This window comes from Mobula birostris, chromosome 8 (assembly GCF_030028105.1).
Source record: "Mobula birostris isolate sMobBir1 chromosome 8, sMobBir1.hap1, whole genome shotgun sequence".
NCBI classification, from domain to species: Eukaryota; Metazoa; Chordata; class Chondrichthyes; order Myliobatiformes; family Myliobatidae; genus Mobula; species Mobula birostris.
Genome location: NC_092377.1, coordinates 24154027 through 24174503, shown reverse-complemented (window position 1 = coordinate 24174503; position 20477 = coordinate 24154027). Strand labels below are relative to the sequence as shown.

The window sequence follows — 20477 nt, the reverse complement described above, 5'->3', positions numbered from 1 at the left end:
GTAGGTGACCAAAGCTGCACACAATGCTCCAAATTAGGCCTCACCAACATTTTATACAACTTCAATATAACATCCCATCTTCTATTCTACCCAGGTTGGTCCTACTGAAGTGCAAAACCTGACACTTGCTGGCATTGAATTCCATCTTCTATTTTTCAGCCCATTTTTCCAGATGTTGCAAATCTCTCTGCACCCATGATAACCTTTCCTACTGTCCACTACATGTCCAATCTTGATTTCATCCACAAATTTACTGATCCAGTTCACCACATTATCATCCACATCGTGGATATAGATGACAAACAACGATGGACCCAGCACCGATCCCCGCAGCACACCACTAGTCACAGGCCTCCAGTCAGAGAAGCAACTAACTGCTACCACTCTCTGCCTTCTCCCACTAAGCCAATGTCTAATCCAATTTACTAACTCATCCTGAATGCCGAGGGACTGAAACTTCTTGATCAGCCTCCCATGCAGGGCCTTGTCAAATGCTTTATTCAAGTAGACATCTGCTGCCTTGCCTTCATCCACTTTCCTGATAACTTCCTCGAAAATCTCCATAAGATTGGTTAGACATGACCTACCATATACGAAGCCATGCTGACTGTCCTTAATCTGTCCATGGCTATCCAAATACTTGTATATCTGGGCCCTTGGAATACCTTCCAATAACTTTCCCACCACCAATGTCAGACTTATCCGCCTAATTTCCTGGTTTCTGTTTGGAGACCTTTTTTTTAAATAGTGGAACAACATTGGCTATCCTCCAATCCTCTGGTACCCCTCCTGTTGCTAAGGATGTTTTAAGTATCTCTGCTATGGCCCTGACAACTTCTGCACCTGCCTCCCATAGGATCAGAGGGAACACCTTGTCAGGCCTTAGTATTTATCCACCTTGATTTGCCTCAGGGTAGCAAACACCTTCTCCTCTGTATCTGTACAGCGTCCAAGAAGTTGTTGCTGCTTTGCGTCACGTCTATGGACTCTGTATCCATCTCCGAGTAAATAGAGATGTAAAGAATTCATTTAACGTTTCCCACATCTGTTTTGGCTCCACACATGGATTACCATTCTGGTCTTCTGGAGGACCAATTTTGTCTTTAGCAATCCTTTTGCTCTTAACATATCTGTATAATCCCTTATAGGATTCTCCTTCACCTCGTCTGCGAGAAGAACTTCATGCCTTCTTTTAACCTTCCAGATTTCTTTTTTAAGTGTTCCCATGCATTTCTTGTAGTCCACAAGCAGCTCATTTGTTCCTTCCTGTCTATACCTGCTATGCACCTCCTTTTTTCTCTTAACTAGACCTCAATATTTCTTGAAAACCCATGCTCCCTCTACTTGTATCTTTACCTTTTGTTCTGACCGGCACATTCAAGCTTTGTACTCTCAAAATTTCATTTTTGAAGGTCTCCCACTTTCCAGGTACACCTTTGCCAGAAAATCGCCTAACTCAGTTCACACTTGCCAGATCATTTCTGATACCATCAAACTTGGTCTTTCTCCAGTTTAGAATCTCAACCCGTGGACCAGACATATTTTTTACATATTTACTTTGAAACTAATGGCATTATGGAGACTGGATGAAAAATGTGCCCCTACATAAACTTCTGTCACTGGCAACAGTCTGCAATCTCTTTACTAATTTATTCCTCCAAATCCCTAGGACTGTTGGGTGGTCTACAATATAGCCCTATTAATGTGGTCATACCTTTCTTATTTCTCAGTTCCACCATAAAACCTCACTGGTTGAGCTCTGTAGTCTGTCCTAATGGAGCACTGCGGTGACATTTTCCCTGACTGGTAACACCATCCCTCCTCGGTTAATCCCACCTGCTCTGGCACGTCTAAAACAACTCCAGAATATTGAACTGCCAGTCCTGCTCCTCCTGCAACCAAGTCTCATGAATGGCTACAATGTCATAATTCCAGATGTTGACCTAAGCCCTGAGCTCATCTGCCTTTCCTACGATACTTCTTACATTGCAATATATGCATCTCAGGACACTAGTCACACCATTCACAAGCTTTTAGTTCCTAATTTTGTCTGAGGTTTTACCAACATCTGCCTCCACAACTTCTCCAATAACTCCTCTGGCATTCTGGTTCCCATCCTCCTGCAACTCTAGGTTAAACCCCACCATGCAGCATTAACAAACCTTCCCACTGGAATATTAGTCCTCCTCTAGTTCAGGTGTAAAGTGTCCCTTTTGTACAGGTCCCAGCTTCCCTGGAAGAGAGCCTAATAATCCAAAAACCTTATGCTCTCCCTCCTGCACTAACTCCATATCCATGTATTAAATGGTATAACCTTCCTAATTCTGGCCTCACTGACACATGGCATGGGTCGCAAATCTGAGATCACAACCCTAGAGGTCCTGCCCTTTAACTTAGCACCTAATTCCATGAACTCCTTGTGCAAAACCTTGTCACTCGTCCTACCCATTCCATTGGTACCTTCATGGACCACAACCTCTGGCTGTTCACCCTCCCACTGAGGGGTCAATCCGAGAAGTCCCAGACACTGGCATCCTGGAAGCAACATACCATTTGGGAATCTCATTCTCACCCACAGAACCCCCTGCCCGTTCCCCTAACTAATGAATCCTCTCTCACCTCTTCTACTCTCTTCCCTTCCGAGTTACAGAGCCACATAAATTTGTATGATACATTACTCCAGAATCTGAGGAACCTAACTTCAAGCAATTACATACATCTGAAAGGGGAACGTCGACTCAGACCATGAGAGGCCTGCATCGGGCATTTTCATGCCTTACAAGGCACAGATTGTTACATCTGAAAAGTAAGCAACAATTAAGAACATTGGAGATGGCCCACAGGATGTTTACGACAATGATCAAAGGAATGAAAGAGTTAATGTATGAGGAGCATTTGATGGCTCTATGCCTATACAAAATGGTTTAGAAGAACATGGAGGGATCTCTTTGAAATCTACCCATGTTCCCAATAGTTTCAAGTTCCTGGGTGTCAAGATCTCTGAGGACCTAACCTGGTCCCAACATATCGATGCAGTTATAAAAAAAAGCAAGACAGTGACTATACTTTATAAGGAGTTTGAAGAGACTCAGTATGTCAGCAAACACACTCAAAAACTTCTATAGATGTACCGTGGAGAGCATTCTGACAGGCTGCATCACTGTCTGGTCTTGGGGCGGGGTGGGGGCTTCTGCACAGGACCGAAAGAAGCTGCAGAGAAGGTTGTAAATCTAGTCAGCTCCATCTTGGGCATTAGCCTACAAACCACCCAGGACATCCCCAAGGAGCGGTGTCTCGGAAAGGCAGCATTCATTATTAAGGACCTCCAGCACCCAGGACATGCCCTTTTCTCACTGTTACCATCAGGTCGGAGATACAGAAGCCTGAAGGCACACACTCAGTGACTTAGAAACAGCTTCTTCCCCTCTGCTATCCGATTCCTAAAAGGACATTGAACCCTTGAACACAACCTCACTTTTTTAAAAATTTGTTTTTTCCACAATTTTAATCTATTCAATATATGTATACTGTAATTGATTTACTTATTTATTAGTATTATTTTCTTCTATATTATGTATTGCATTGAACTGCTGCTGCTAAGTTAACAAATTTCCCGACGTGTCGGTGATAATAAACCTGATTCTGATTCTGATCCTGATACCATGAGGATCGAAGACCAGAGGGTACAGCCTCAAAATAGAAATACGTTACTTTAGAACAGAGATGAGGAGGAATTCCCTTAGCTTGAAGGTGGTGGATCTTTGGAACTCTCTGCCACTGTGGAGGCTGAATCAATGGGTATATTTAAAGCAGAGGTTGATAGTTGCTTTATTAATAAGGGCATCACAAGTTATGGGAAGAAGGCAGGAGAGTGGGCTGAGAGGGAAAATAAATGAACTGTGTTTGAACAGTGGAGCAGACTCAAAGGGCCAAATGGCCAAATTCAGCTCTGAGATTTGAGGGTCGACAAAAATAGTAAGCATTAGTGACATTGACTGTAAAACTAACAGATTGTATTAAGAACCCATCTTCTTCTCTAAAGACCTCCAGGGAAGGAAATCTGTATGCAACAACCAATGGATGAGATCAAAGCTCTGCATCTCCATCACAGAGCCACCAATGTGGCTCGCTCGTGTCCTCTGGCAAAGCATAGCAGTAGTGATAGGGGATTCGATAGTTAGGGGGACAGAAAAGAGATTCTGTGGGAGAGATCGAGAATCCTGGATGGTCTGTTGCTTCCCTGGTGCCAGGGTCCGCGATATCTTGGGTCAAGCTCTCGGTATTCTCAGGAGAGAGGGTGAGCAGCCAGATGTCGTGGTCCACGTGGGGACCAATAACATAGATAGGAGTAGGGATGAGGTCCTGAAGAAGGAATATAGGGAGTTAGGAAAGAAGTTAAAAAGCAGGACCTCAAGGGTGGTAATCTCAGGATTGCTGCCTGTGCCACGAGACAGAGAGGGTAGGAACAGGAAGTTATGGCAGATGAATGTGTGGCTGAAGAGTTGGTGCAGGGGGCAGGGGTTCAGATTTCTGGATCGTTGGGATCTCTTCTGGGGAAGGTCTGACTTGTACAAAAAGGACAGGCTGCACCTGAACTGGAAAGGGACCAATATCCTGGCGGGCAGGTTTGAGGGAGCAGTTGGGGAGGATTTAAACTAGTTTAGCAGGGGGGTGGGAATCAGAATGTGAGTGCAGAGATGGGGGTAGAAGGACAAGGGCATGATGCTGTGTGTTCTGAGTTGGTGAGGAAGGACAGGCAGGGGAAAAAACATAAATGTAGCCAGCTAGAGGGGTTGAAATGTGTCTATTTCAATGCTAGGAGTATTAGGAATAAAGGGGATGAACTTAGAGCATGGATCAGTACGTGGAACTACAATGTTGTGGCCGTTACTGAAACCTGGCTGGAGGAAGGGCAGGATCGGCTGATGCAGATACTGGGGTTTAGGTGTTTTAAAAGGAATAGGATGGGAGGTAGAAAAGCGGGGGGGGGAGTAGCATTACTGCTCAGGGATAGTATCACGGCTATAGAGAGGGAGGATGCTGCAGAGGGAGTGTCCACTGAGTCAGTGTGGGTGGAAGTCAGAAATAGGAAGGGCTCAATCACTGTGCTGGGAGTAGTCTATAGGTCCCCAAATAGCCCTCGGGACACCGAGGAGCAGATAAACAGGCAGATTTTAGAATGGTGCAGGAAACACAGGGTTGTAGTTATGGGTGACTTCAACTTCCCTCATATTGACTGGCACCTCCTGACTGCAAGGGGAATAGTTGGGGCTGTATTTGTCAGGTGCGTTCAAGGATTCCTGACACAGTATGTGGACCGGCTGACGAGAGGAGAGGCCATACTGGATCCAGTTCTGGGTAATGAACCTGGTCAGGTGGCAGACCTCTTGGTGGGGGAACATTTTGGTGAGAGTGACCACAACTCCCTTAGCTTCAGCATAGCTATGGAAAAGGATAAAAACAGACAAAATGGGGAAGTGCTTAACTGGGGAAGGGCTAACTATGAAGGGATGAGGCAGGAACTAGCGAGAGTAAATTGGAAACAGATGTTCAAGGGTGAAAGCACAAAAGTAATGTGGTGGAAGTTTAGGGACCAATTGTGCTGGGTTCAGGATAGGTTTGTCCCACTGAGACAAGGAAAAAATGGTAGGAAAAGGGAACCGTGGCTGACGAAACATGTGAGGCAACTCGTCAAGAGGAAGAAGGAAGCATATGTTAGATATAAGAAGCAAGAAGCAGGAGGGGCTCATGAGAAATATAGAGTAGCCAGGAAGGAGCTTAAGAAAGGATTTAGGAGGGCTCAAAGGGGACTTGAGAAGGTCTTGGCATGCAGGATTAAGGAGAACCCCAAGGCGTTCTATGTGTATGTGAAGAACAGAAGGATGTCAAGAATGAAGGTGGGGCCGCTAAAGGATAAAGAAGGCAACATGTGCCTGGAGGCGGAGGAGGTTGGGGAGGTCCTAAATGAATACTTTGCTTCAGTATTCACAAGTGAAAAGGACCTTGATCAGGGTGAGGTTGAAATAGACCAGGCCTGTGTGCTGGACAATGTGGAGATTAAGGAAGAAGAAGTGTTAGATCTTCTTAAAAACATCAAGATTGATAAATCCCCAGGGCCCGACGTGATATACCCCAGGTTGCTGTGGGAAGTGAGAGAAGAGATTGCTGGAGCAGTAGCTATGATATTTGAATCCTCTTTGGCTGCAGGGAAGATGCCGGAGGATTGGAGAATGGCAAGTGTTGTTTAAAAAAGGTAATAGGGAGAATTCCAGGAACTATAAACCGGTGAGTCTTAAGTTGGTGGTCTGCAAACTATTGGAAAGGATTCTTAAGGACGGGATCTACGAGCATTTGGAGAAGTACAGTCTACTCAAAGATAGTCAACATGCTTTGTGAAGGGAAGGTCATGCCTCACGAACCTAACTGAGAGTTTTTTGAAGAGGTAACAAAAGAAATTGATGAGGGTAGGGCATTAGATGTGGTCTACATAGATTTTAGCAAGGCATTTGACAAGGTCCCCCATGAGAGACTCATCCAGAAAGTCATGATGCTTGGGATCAGTGGAACCTTGGCTGTTTGGATAAAAAATTGGCTTACAGGAAGAAAGCAGAGGGTAGTAGTGGAAGGAAAGTATTCTGCCTGGAGGTCGGTGACTAGTGGAGTGCCGCAAGGATCTGTTCTGGGACATCTGCTCTTTGTGATTTTTATAAATGACCGGGATGAAAAGGCAGAAGGATGGGTGAGTAAGTTTGTAGATGGCACAAAGATTGGAGGAGTTATGGATGGAGCTGTAGGTTGTCGAAGGTTACAAGAGGATATAGACATGATGCAGAGTTGGGCAGAGAAGTGGCAGATGGAGTTCAATCCGGATAAGTGTGAGGTGATGCATTTTGGAAGGACAAACCAGAAGCTGAGTACAGGGTTAATGATCGGTTACTTAAGAGTGTGGATGAACAGAGGGACCTTGGGGTTCAAATCCATACATCCCTCAAGGTCGCTGCACAGGTTGATAGGATAGTTAAGAAGGCCTATGGGATGCTAGGCTTCATTAATAGGGGGATTAAGTTCAAGAGTAGAGAGGTCATGTTGCAACTCTGTAAATCTCTGGTGAGACCACCCTTAAGAGTATTGTATTCAGTTCTGGTCACCTCATTATAGGAAGGATGTGGAAACTATGGAGAGGGTGCAGAGGAGATTTACTAGGATGTTGCCTGGATTGGAAAACAAGTCTTATGAGCCAAGGTTGGCAGAGCTGGGACTTTTCTCTTTGGAGCGTAGAAGGATGAGAGGAGACTTGATAAAGGTCTACAAGATTATGAGAGGCATAGATAGGATGAATAGCCAGTACCTGTTTCCCAGGGCACGAATAGCAAACACCAAGAGGGCATATGTACAAAGTTAAGGGAGGGAAGTTTAGGGGAGACATCAGGGGTAAATTTTTTACACAGAGGGTTGTGGGTGCCTGGAATGACTTGCCAGGGATGGTGGTGGAGGCTAAAACATTAGGGATATTTAAGAGCCTCTTGGACAGGCACATGGATGAAAGAAAAATAGAGGGTTACAGGGTAGTGTGGGTTTCGTACTTACTTTTTGTTTAGGAATATATGGGTCGGCACAACATCTAGGGCTGAAGGGCCTGTACTGTGCTGTAGTATTCTAGTGTCTACTGTCTAGCATAGCAGGCCAGACAGTTCAAGGGATTGTTTGGGATGGACAATAAATGCAGTGATATCCACATCCTGTGAATGAATAATTAAAAGAATGGCTTCCGCTGTTAATTAACTTCCTTGCATCCCTCTAATCTTTATGCAAAAGCACCTAATTCAGTCATCCTATTTATATCAATTTTCATTCAAAAGAAAGAAAAGCATACCCGAGGAGTAACTTCACTGAGGGCAGTCCATATTGATACGACTGTCTGCCAGGTACTGTGTAAATACAAAATATCTCTAACTTCATTAATTTGAGACACATCCTTTATTACCCAAGATCAAATGTCAGCCTGCTCAATTGGTGGGGAATTTTCAGATTTCGTTTCTCCAATAAATTAGATTTAATTAAAGTAAACTCATTTTGGATTTTGAGTCATCACAGTATGGGCCAACTATATGTCAAAGATCAACACACAAAGCGCTGGAGGAACAGTGAGACAGGCAGCAATTATGGATGGTCTAGTTGAAGAGCTTCCACCCAAAACGTCAACTGTCCATTTCCCTCCATAGATACTGCCTGACCTGTCGAGTTCTTGCAGTATTGCTGCATGCTTCTTTGTCTCCATGTATCAAAGATAATTGTTAGTGTCTATTTTTGTTTGCTTTCTCAGAGGTTCCTTAATGCATATCTATTACTTGACCAACTTGGTCCAATATATAGTTTATATGTAGAATGAAGAAAAGTAATTATTTATTAGTTTTTGGCTTTGACTGACAATTTATCTCTCAATAACTTTCTACGTTAGTCTTTGCTGAAACCAAAAAAAAGAGTGACATATGCTTTTCTAAAGGTGATGATCATCAACTTTCCCTCATTTCCTAACTATCAGCTCTAGAGCAATAATGGCAGATGCCTGGCAGCTAATTTGCAACCTGATTCTCAATTCAGCTTCAGTCCACAATGCAGGAAGCAATGAGGAATGAGGGAATGGTTATTAACAACATACACACCAACCAAACACATCTAGTGAATAGTTTCCCCAACAATGATGAAGCTGACAGTCTTTCATTTGCTATGCATAATCTTGCAGGAAGAAAGAAATGAATACATACCATGATCTTGGTCTGGTGCCTCCAGATTATATCCGTACCCAAGAAGTGTGCGTACTGCTTCACGCAGGCTATCTTTGTTAGACTTTTTTGTGCGCTCATCCAACAGGGTATAGGGAACCAGGCGGGGGTTTCTTCTGTTTTTGACATCCTGTAACAAGATAGACATCAGTGCTGCCCACGGTACCTTTGAAGGTTTGGTGTCTTGCATGTCACACTCATTAATTAGTTTTCACATTTGGGGGGTGGGTTGAAGATAAAGTTGCCCAAGTGTGATTCAGTACAGGGAGATGAGGTGAGATGTGTGATTAAGTGCTAATTGCAAACGAGTTCTCACCAAGTCCAACCTGCTCACAAGTTTACATTGGGCAAATAAGATATTTGCTTGCAATACATGAGACCTGGGGTAGCAAGTTGATAACTTTAATGTGTATACCTGCACATAAAATAACTCGGACTTCACTTTGGTGAAAGGTGTAACTATTTATTTAACATGGAGTAGATCCTTTGAGCTGTGCCACCTTTAACCCTAGCCTAATCATGGGACAATTTAGAATGACCAATTAACCTACCAACCAGTATGCTTTTGGACCATGAGAGGAAACCAGAGCACCCGGAGGAAACTCATGCAGTCACAGGGAGGATGTACAAACTCCTTACAAGCAGCAATGGGAATTGAACCCGGGTCGCTGGTACTGTAAAGCATTGCGTTAACCACTAGGCTGCCGTGCTGCCCCAAGGTAACTATTATGTCGGGGCAAGAGGTAGTTGTCCTGAGCTGAACTGACCAGAGGACTGAAGCAGCAGCACTGATGCACAGGACACAGGGGACTTGGCTGGGGAAGGCAGGTCATAAGGAGACCATGGGGAAAGTATAAATGCAAATTGGTTTATTATTATCACATGTACTGAGGTACAATGAAAAACTTGCCTTACATATAGCACATTTCATATTTATAGTGTTGGGCACATGGCCAAGTGGTTAAGGCGTTCGTCTAGGGATCTGAAGGTCGCTAGTTCGAACCTCAGCTGTGGCAGCATGTTTGTATCCTTGTGCAAGCCACACGTTGCTCTAGTGTCTGTGCAAGGAGTGGCGCCCCACACAGACTTCCAATCTGCGCCTTGTAAGGCATGAAAATGCCCAACGCAGGCCTCTCATGGTCTGAGTCAACGTTCCCTCCCTCCCCTCATATTTATCAATTTATTACACATTGCATTGAGGTAATAAAAAGTAAAACAATAATAGAGTGAAAAATAAAGTATTACAGTTAGAGGAAATACAGTGTAAGTACACAATAAGGGGCAAGGTCATATCAAAGTATATGTACATTCAAGAGGCCATCTTAGAGTACTGGAGAGCCATTTTTTAGTACTTCTAACAGTAAGATAGAAGCTGATGGTACATGCTTTCCTGGCTTTGTATTTTCTGCCCAATGGGATGGGGTGGGGGAGGGTAGTTTAGACAGCAACCAAATATTCTCAATAGAACTGTATGTCCCATCTGTTATTTTCCAATTATGCTGAGGGTCAGCTGTGCTGTGTTCACCACAGGGCAGTTCAATTCAACCATTCCAATATAGTTGTGTATTCAGAATATGACCAGGAGATCATTTGCTGATCTCCCTGCAGGAAATTCTGTTTAAAACTAGAATGAGGTTCTGAAATAAGACCATAAGACATAGTATCAGAATTAGGACGTTCAACCCTTCAAGTCTGTTCTGCCAATTCATCATGGCTGATCTACTTTCTTCTCAACCCCATTCCCCTGCCTTTTCCCTGTAACCTTTCATGTCCTGGCTAATCAAGAACCTATGAACCTCCTCCTTAAATCCCAGGGCAACGGAAGCCATTTGCCCTTCCCTTTGGAATGCTGTTTGCCATTCCCCACATGAACGCATAACTTCCCACCAGACTCCTGAAAAAAATATCACTTGGACAACACGCTGAATGACTTGGTATTCATGAAATAAAGAGGTAAAGGGGGAAAAATGGGAAAAAAAGGATGATGCAACTGCTACACAAACTGGCTTCAAGCCAAACTTCCAATATGCATATGCTAATAATTAATCTCCTATGGAGTTTATCAGTAAGGCAGCATCTCACTGCTTAATAGGAGACAGCATGTGAGGTGTTGGACATTGAAAACCCCACGGGATTCCTTTATAATTTCAAGGGCTAAATATTTCACTATGTATTTCATCAGTGAATGTGAAGTATTAAAAGGAATAATCTTGCATGTATTTAATCCCTTTCACAACACCCCAAGCCAAAAAAGTAGTTCCGCAGTGCAGTTTTCGAAGTCATAGCTTTGTCTTTGTTATAATGGTTGAAGAAAAGATGAGAAAACTCTTTTGGCTTTGCTCCATTATTTTTTGAGAGAATAGGTGACCTTTATTAAACATATAAATTGATCTGAAAGACACTGCCAGGAGTTTACTGTGGTGCTGAGTGCACACAAATCCACCAATCATTTGGTTCAGTTCCATCAGATTCCCTCTTCTCCAGTCCTTACCTTTCCCACACACCTGGCTTCACCTATCACCTTCTTACTGGCCCTCCTTCCCCTCTCTTTTTACTCTGGTGTCTTCCCCTGTCCCCAAGGTTTTGGCCCCAAATGCCGACTGCTTATTCATTTCCAGAGATGCTGACTGACCTGCTGAGATCTTCCAGCACTTTGTGTGTGTTGCTCTGGATTTCCAGCATCTGCAGAAGCTCTTGTATTTATCAGTAACTGGCTTCCTACCAATAAATCAATGCTCCCATAAATTTGCAAAAAAAGATTCATTTAACCTTCCCAAATATTGGAAATAGATAGGCAATTGCTTAGTCTTCTCTGCCTAATTAATACAGCAAAGTCAGTATTTTTTAACAAGCTAATGTACCATGCAATGATTCAAACTGGTTCTTCAGCAAGTTACTCCTTTCTGGAAAGTACATCTTTCTCAGCATGCAACTCCCTGCAATCTATTAATGAGCCGTAAATGGGATATCAAGAGACTTCTCTCTCATTCATAATATGTTGAAGAACACCAGCTTTATTTAAGCTTCACTTAATATCTCTAAAAATATAATTTTTCTCATTGGAGTAATAAAAAGGACAATGCTGTGGGTGCAGGAGCCCATCAGATAATGATGATTCATCTACAGCCACATTTCTAAGGTTATATTTGTCGTGATGAGAACTCACACAGGAATTTAAAATCACCAAGCTTTGGAAGTGTTTTCACACTTGCAAACATGCCATTAATATCCCAGGAAAATATGTGCAGACCAGTCCATGACCTCAAGTTGGATACTTTGTAAAGATGATTTTTGGTATGGGGTGGGGAGGCTGGAGCTCTCAGCAACCGTTTGCTGTAATCCCTGTAAACACTGTTTAGTACTGGGAAATGGGTGGTGGTCAGTTGAACTTTAATAGCAACAGCTTGCATCACAAATACTTTTCAAATCATAACATTTGGTCCAACATGCCCTGACATAATTAAAAAATATCTCCTATAACAAATGTCATTTCATGCTGTGGGCACTTCAGCTTACAGTACAAAATGTTGCATACTTTGTGTAGCCGTGAGTGGTCAATAAGAAATGAATATGAAAATGCAGAAACCAAACTGTTGCAGATGCTGGAACAAAAACAGGAACACTGAGTAGGTCAGTCAGCAAATATGGAGGAAGAAATAGAGGTCACATTTCAGGCTGAAGACCTTCCATCCAAACATAATCTAAAAATGTCTTCTTTGCCTTCCTATGGAGACATAATTCTGAGACCAGTTACACATGTTATTAATGATGGAGCAACCTGTAATGAGGTTTCAAATATCCTCAGCATTGATAACTGAGGTGGAAAATGTTTTGGGCAAGACATTAATGTCAGAATAGAGACCCTTTAATAGATAGTCTATTGGTAATTTCAGTGGACCTTGCTTCTAGAGTTTCACACTTTCAAATAAAGGTTGTAGATTGCGTCTTAAAATTCCAAGTTATGTCTGCATAGGAGAAAATATACAGCACGTGATCTGTGATATTAATTATTAGTTTGTCATGCTACAATAGATTGGTCCTGGAAATATCTTTTCCCTCATTACCAGTATTATCATACAGAAATGCTCCCCATCATGAACTAATCTTATTTAATCTACAGTATATTTAAAATTTACAATTTGTGCATGAACATCAGTGTTAATGAATCCAAATCATTGCCTTTTATGTCTCCCCCACAAGGTGATCCCACATCTCTTCCTTCAATTCATCAGTAAATTTTGTGACAAGAATCTTACTCCTTTCATCCAATTCTTTGGCTTAAGGTATTATTCCAAGGCATTCTACTAGTTACATCTTGTGAACCAAAAAATGTGCCATTTTGTTTGACTGTCCTCTATTAGATAATTCTCAATCCAAGCTAGTATATAACCGAAAGACCATAAAACATCAGAACAGAATTAGGCCATTCAGCCCATTGAGTCTGCTCTATCATTCGATCATGGCTGATCTATGAGCCCTCTCAACCCCATTCCCCTGCCTTCTCCCTATAATCTTTGATGCCCTTACTAATCAAGAACCGATCAACCTCCGCTTTAAATACATCCATGACTCCAAAGGTCCTACCCTGGTTTAACATCCCAAAATGCAACATTTCATGTTACCTAAAGCCATTTGCTAATCCTGGGCCTATCTACCCAGCTGATCCAAACTGCTCTGTAACCTTTGATAACCTGATGTTGAGTTTCTTGAGTTTCATCCAGGCAAGTGGTAAGTATTCCATCACACTTCCCATGGCGGACTAGACTTTGGAGAATTAGGAGGTGAGCTTTCTATTATTGGATCCTCCGTTGGTCCGGGTCAACCATGGAATATGTGTCCCAACTGTCTACATGATACACAAGCCAGTATGCAAGCCAGGGCAGTACAATATGGAGAGCAAGCTGTTGCCCATGTAGCGGTCTCCTTCTCTCCATGCACCTGGTGAATCCAAAGGAATGGCAGAAGCCAACACAATTTAGCACCAGTGACATTGCAGGAGTTGCCAGCCAGCATTGAACTCAATGTAGGACTGCCTTAGCAACTCCAGCTCCAGATTTTACCTCAGGGTTTACTCCTGAAGCCTTCTCCATGAGTGGGCATAGCCACAAGGCAGTGGAGGTTTTGAGATCAGAGTTGTCCTCACTTAGATGAGCTGCCAACCATGGCTGACGAGGCCCATTTGCCCAAAACTACCGGTTTTAAGGCATCAGTAATGTGCCTTTTTCCCCCTTCTCCTGTCAGTGCAAACAGTTCCACAGGGCTTAGTAGCTAACCACACATGAAGGCCAGGAGCTGGACTTAGTTGTCAGAAGCTATTTTAGATGCACACCATTGGGACCATTTAATAAGTAGTGGGAGTTTATCCTCACTACCACCCCGGCCATAACAACCTCGAGGAATTCCTACTGTCTATAATAGGGATTGGGTAAGAAAATGCATACATTGTGTGTAGGCCATTTCTAAGGACTAACAACACCTGTTGTGTTAATAGGATGCCTAGGTTGTACAGGTTCTCTCATCATGTCCAAATGGATAAGATGGAAGCTGGCCACCAATTAGCTTATGATCAGACAGTAAAACTTGAGAAGGGAAAAGCCATGCACCCAACATAATAAGGGAAAGACCACAGCTTTTATCACATCCACAGAAACTGGTGAGAGAGATCATAGGATCCAGGCAGTGTCTGAACACATGAAGCAGCTGCTGCTAGTTTCCAGCCACGGCCACACTCACCGAGCTGCCCGGGCTTGGCTATCCTGAGCCCAGCAGCGTTAGTAGAGAGTGCCACACCGCTTACACCTGCCAACCAACACCAGCCCTCATGGACAACTTCTCCATCTGGAGCAATGGCAGATTCTGCGCTGGATTCACATCCGGTTCCCTGAAGAGCAACACGGGTGCAGGGAGGGCAGGAGATCACACCAGGTTCCTGAAATAGCAGCATGCTGAAGCAAGGATTACAGGATTGGTGTCAGTTTCCCAGCAGAGCAGTACTGTTGGTAAAACGTGTCTATATATAATGATATAATGACACCTTTTAGCTTGGATTCCATTAGCACTCCTATTCTTGGGAACATATCCTGTGTATTAAGTGATATAGCAGTACATTAGTCAAGAAAGTTTTCTCACAACTGCTTCCAATATATTAGCATCCTTTCTTAAATAAGGAGACCAATATTGTGAACAGGACTCCAGATATGATCTGACCAGTGCCTTGTACAAGTGAAGCATTACTTCTGTACTTTGCTACTTAGCTCCCTAAACAATAAACAATTAGCTTTTTGAATTGTTAAGCTAGTAGTATAAGTAGCATTTGTACTACCAGCTTTTTTCTGAATTATGAAAATCATGCACCAGGACAGAGACAATAAACTTATTTTTTATTTTTCCTGCCAGAATCTCCAATTCTGAATTTTCCCACATTATGCTGACATTTACTCACGTAATCTATATCACTTGTAAGTTTCTTTATATCCTTTTAACAATGTATTCTCCTATTAATGTGTTATCAGCAAATTTAGCAATCATGTTTGGTGTCTTCAGTCAAGGAACTTACGTAAGTTATAAGAAGTTAATATCCTAGCGCCATTCCCAAAGTGCAACTCTTACCAGACATTGCCAGTTAGAGAAAGAACCGCTTATGACTATTCTGATTCCTGTTGGCCAAGGAACAAAACTGTGACTTAAAACCAGTCAATAATACATGGAGGCAGACCCAACAGCAGAGTGCTCTCTCTCTTTGATTCCTATAGTGCCTTGCTTGATTCTAAAAAAGATCTGGACACCACAACCCCAATAAACTCAAGGAAGTCTGCAGATGCTGGAAATCCAGGGCACCACACACAAAATGCTGGAGGAACTCAGCAGATCAGGGAGAATGTATGTAAGGGAACAGTCGACGTTTTGGACTGAGACCCTTCTTCAGGACTGGAAAGGAAGGGGAAAGACGCCAGAATAAAAAGCTGGTGGGGAGGGGAAGGAGGATAATAGAAGGTGATAGGTGATGCCAGGTGGGTAGGAAAGATAAAGGACTGATAGGAGGGTGGACTGTAGGAGGAAGGGTAAGAGGAGGGGATCCAGGGTGAGGTGATAGGCGGGTGAAATGAGAAAAGAAGCCAGAGTGGGGAATAGAAGAAGAGGGGAGGGGGGGAGGGATTTTTTTTAACCGGAAGTAGAAATCGAGATTCATGCCATCAGGTTAGAGGCTATCCAGACAACTATGTCATAAGGCCAAAACAATTGCAGTGAGGACCTCTGGGATTTCAGGATAAGGGAGAACTTCAAAATTCTGACCTCAGTGGATGGGAATCTGCTAGAGTCAATAGTTAAGGATGAGGTGATGGAGTACTTGTTGACATAGGATAAGATAGTACAAAGTCAGCATGGTTTCCTTCAGGGAAAATCCTGCCTGACGAACCTGTTTGAATTCTTTGAGGAGATGACAAGTAGGATAGATAAAGGGGATGTAGAGTGAAGTTAAGATGGCGCTAAACGGCAACTCCTTTGTTTGCATCTTCAGAAGCAGCTCTATTTCCATCTTTAATATCTTTATTTTTCCCTTTCAGGGTTGTTTTGAAGGCGCTGACCTGGAGTTACACGCTGACTTCAGTTCTTTGCAGGAATGGGACCCACTCTCAGGGTTTCGGGATTGGCCGTTGTTCGGCATGCCAAGGGTTCGGCCTGAGAATCCGGCTCGAATTCGGAAGCCTAAGATCTCGGGGCTCTGGAGATGGGCAGATCAAGGGTCAGTGTCACGGCAGGAGACCCGTGTGTCGTCGGGGGAGCTGGAAAATCCACCTGAGAACTTTACGATCTTCAGGCACAGAGCTTGAAAAAATCGACGTAACGGACTTTTAACGTCATAAACGAGCGAGTTGTTTGTTATGTCTCTCCCCTCGCTGGGAAAATGGAGACACCTCTTTCTCCCTTATTAGGGAGAGAGAGAACCTGCGGTATGTCGAATGCCGGGTGAAACGCGAAGTCTTTCGGGTAACTGCAAGTCTGTGTCTTTGCTATTGCTTTGCTCACGCTTGAGTGCTTGGTGGCGGAGCCAATGCCTGCTTTTTTTTGCCAGTGGCGGGAGTGGGGATTGTTGCTCGCTGCCACTTACGTGCGGGAGGGAGGGAAGCTGGGGGGGTGGGGGGGACTTTGGGGTTCTTACATTTAACTGTCGTTCATTCTTTGGGGCACTTCTCTGTTTTCACGGATGTTTGCGAAGAAAAAGCATTTCAGGATGTACATTGTAAACATTTCTCTGACATTAAATTGGACCTTTGAACCTTTGACCTTTGCAGTGTATGTTCTAGATTTGGACTTCAGAAGCCCTTTGACAAGGTGCCACACAAGAGGCTGCTCACCAAGTTAAGAGCCCATGCTATTACAGGAAAGTTACTAACATGGTTAGAGCATTGGCTGATTAGAAGGGGGCAGCAAGTGGGAATAAAAGAATCCTTTTCTGGTTGGTTGCCAGTGACTAGTGGTGTTCTGCAGGGGTCGGTGTTGGGGCCACTTCTTTTTATGCTGTATAAAGTGATTTAGATGATGGAAGGTTGGTGGAGGAGCAGGTAGTGTTGAGGAAACAGGTAAGATGCAGAAGGACTTAGATTAGGAGAATGGGCAAGAAAGTGGCAAATAAAATACAATGTTGGAAAATGCATGGTCATGCATTTTGGTAATAGAAATAAATATGCAGACTATTTCAAGACGTTTAGAAAACAAGAGCAGGGATGTGATGCTGAGGCTTTATAAGGCACTGGAGAGGCCTCACCTTGAGTATTGTGAACAGCTTTGGGCCCCTCATCTTAGAAAAGATGTGTTGGCATTGGAGGTGGTGCAGAGGAGGTTCACAAGGATGATTTCATACGAGGGTTATCATATGAGGAACGTTTGATGGCTCTGGGTCTGTATTCACTGGAGTTCAGAAGGATGGGGGGGGGGATCTCATTGAAATCTTTCAAATGTTGAAAGGCTGAGACAGAGTAGATGTGGAAAGGATGTTTCCTGTGGGAGAAGAGTCTAGGACAAGAGGGCACAGCCTCGGGATACAGGAGCACCCTTTCAAAACAGAGATGTGGAGAAACTTCTTTAGCCAAAAGTTGGTGAATTTGTGGAATTTGTTTGCCACATGCAGTTGTGGAGGCCAGGTCATTGGGTGTATTTAAGGCAGAGATTGATAGGTCCTTGATCGGAAATGGCAAACAAAGATTACAGGGAGAAGGCAGAGAACTGGGGTTGAGGAGGAGAAAAACAAAAGGATCAGCCACGATTGAATGGCGAAGCAGACTTGACGGGCCAGGTCGCCTAATTCCGTTCCTATGTCTTATGGTCTAAGTCTAAGTTTCTAGCTCTGCCATCTAATGAAGGAGCTCAATACATTTCATGGAAGCTAGAGACAAGGCAGTGCTTGAGATTACCAGATGTGTGATATTTTAGGCAAGGTTCGAGAGAATCAGAATCAGGTTTATTATTATCACGGACATATGTTATGAAATAGTTGGGTTGCATGGGAGCGTTGTGATTAGTGTAATGCTGCAACAGCGACAGCGATCCAGGTTCAATTCCGCCACTGTCCAAAAGGAATTCTACCCGCGGTCACATGGGTTTCCTCCAAGTGCTCCAGGTTCCTCCCACATTCGAAAGACTTACAGGTAGGTAGATTAATAGTTGCATGGGTGTAATTGGGCCGGAAGGGCTTGTAACAGTGCCATATCTCTAAAGAATTATTTCTAAAATCCTGAAGTCAAATTAGAACAGAAAATATCAGCAATATTCAGTAGATCAAGGAGCATCATTGATGAAGGAGAAGAATCAACATCTCAGATCAATCACCTCTAGTCAGATCTCTGAAGCTCCCCATCACAGGACTCAACCTAAACGCGCTGTTGCTGGGATGGATGGAGTTGGCAGTAGACTGACACAGATGCTGAATGAAATGGACTTTTTCTTCCAATTCTCAGTTGCTGATAATAACATATTTATTCAACGTAATTAAAAAGTCGTAACACGCAAATGCAGTTCTTCACGGTATTGGTTACATTTCGTCAGCCCCATTCTATTTTTATCAGAAGTGAAATAGGACATGACTTTTAACATTCTTTAATCAAATAGAGTGCAGTTTTACTGCAGATTAATCACATGAAGATGAATGGCACCTCATTCTAATACTTCAAGTCCTTTACACTACAATCTTGAAGGTAAATTTGATGTCCTAATTTTTCCATGTTGTAATACACTGTATCTAATTTGACTCATTGAAACACTACAGATTTTTCTTGTATTTGAAGGATCTTATTTTAAGCTGGCAATAAATATTAATATACATAATTAATCAAAGCACTCCTCACATATAAATTCCTGTGTGTCCACATTTCTACTCTGACTTCAACACCGTATAAATCACTGATATCCACCTTGGTAAAACAATTTCATTTTAAGCAAATTGAGTAGAATTCTAAATGCAATATGATTCATTTGAACATAATTATCTGCAGGAACAAGTAAAAGGCATTAAGTCCTCATAACCTTTCTTTCCTTTATTAATATCAAACCCACAAGTCTATCTTTTCACCGTCTCCATTAATCACCTCGCTTTAAAAACTTAATTAACCCTCAAAGCCACATACACGACTATTCGTATGCCCTTTCCCAGTAATATTGGCAATTAGTACAACATGATACAACTAAGCAAAATGCCCTTATGTTTAATACAGATGTAAGCAAGTTTGAGTTAATGTCTGTAAGGAACAAGAGTCATAAGGTTTTTACTTAACTTCTCATCATGCTATAGTATCCTTATTTAATGGTGATCCCAGCTAGATATTCACCAATGGACAGCGGTGAATCTGCAAAACTGTATCAGAAGGTTAAAGACATCATTCAGAGATGTCAGCCCACAATGTAGGCTGACACTGATACAGAAAGGGATGGTTAGAAGTTTCATCTCATTGAAGATGCAGCCACAAGAAAGCACAAGAAATTATCAAAGACCTTCAATATCCGGGCCAGGCTCGCCCTTTGCTACTACCATCAGGCAGGAAATACAGAAGCCTTCGATCCTACACCACCAGGTTCAGGAATAGTTATTACCCTACAACCATCAGGCTCCTGAGTCTGCATGAAGAACTTCAAGCACCTCAACTCTGAACTGATTCTGTCACCTACAGACTCACTTTGAAGGACTTTTTCAACTCACGTTCTCAGTATTTTTTATTTGCACAGTCTGTCTTCTTTTGAACATTGCTGTTTGTCATTCTTTGTTCACATATGGGCTTTACATAGAACATCGAATAGTACAGCACAGTACAGGCCCTTCGGCCCACATTGTTGTGCCAACCCGCAAACCCTGCCTCCCATATAAGCCCCCACCTTAAATTCCTCCATATACCCGTCTAGTAGTCTCTTAAATTTCACGAGTGTATCTGCCTCCACCACTGACTCAGGCAGTGTATTCCACGCACCAACCACTCTCTGAGTAAAAACCCTTCCTCTAATATCCCCCTTGAACTTCCCACCCCTTACCTTAAAGCCATGTCCTCTTGTACTGAAGCAGTGGTGCCCTGGGGAAGAGGCACTGGCTATCCACTCTATCTATTCCTCTTAATATCTTGTATACTTGTATTATGTCTCCTCTCATCCTCCTTCTCTCCAAAGAGTAAAGCCTAGCTCCCTTAACCTCTGATCTCTGATCATAATCTC

At 43.0% G+C, this 20477-nt stretch overlaps 1 protein-coding gene across 1 annotated transcript in view; it reads right to left on the bottom strand.

Annotated features, from left to right (window-relative positions):
- Positions 1-20477, bottom strand: part of ryr2a (ryanodine receptor 2a (cardiac)) — a 785545-nt gene that overhangs the window by 350589 nt on the left and 414479 nt on the right. Inside the window, exon 26 of the mRNA XM_072264911.1 lies at positions 8766-8913. Coding sequence (XP_072121012.1) covers positions 8766-8913 — 148 coding nt within the window. The remainder of the gene's footprint in view (positions 1-8765; positions 8914-20477) is intronic.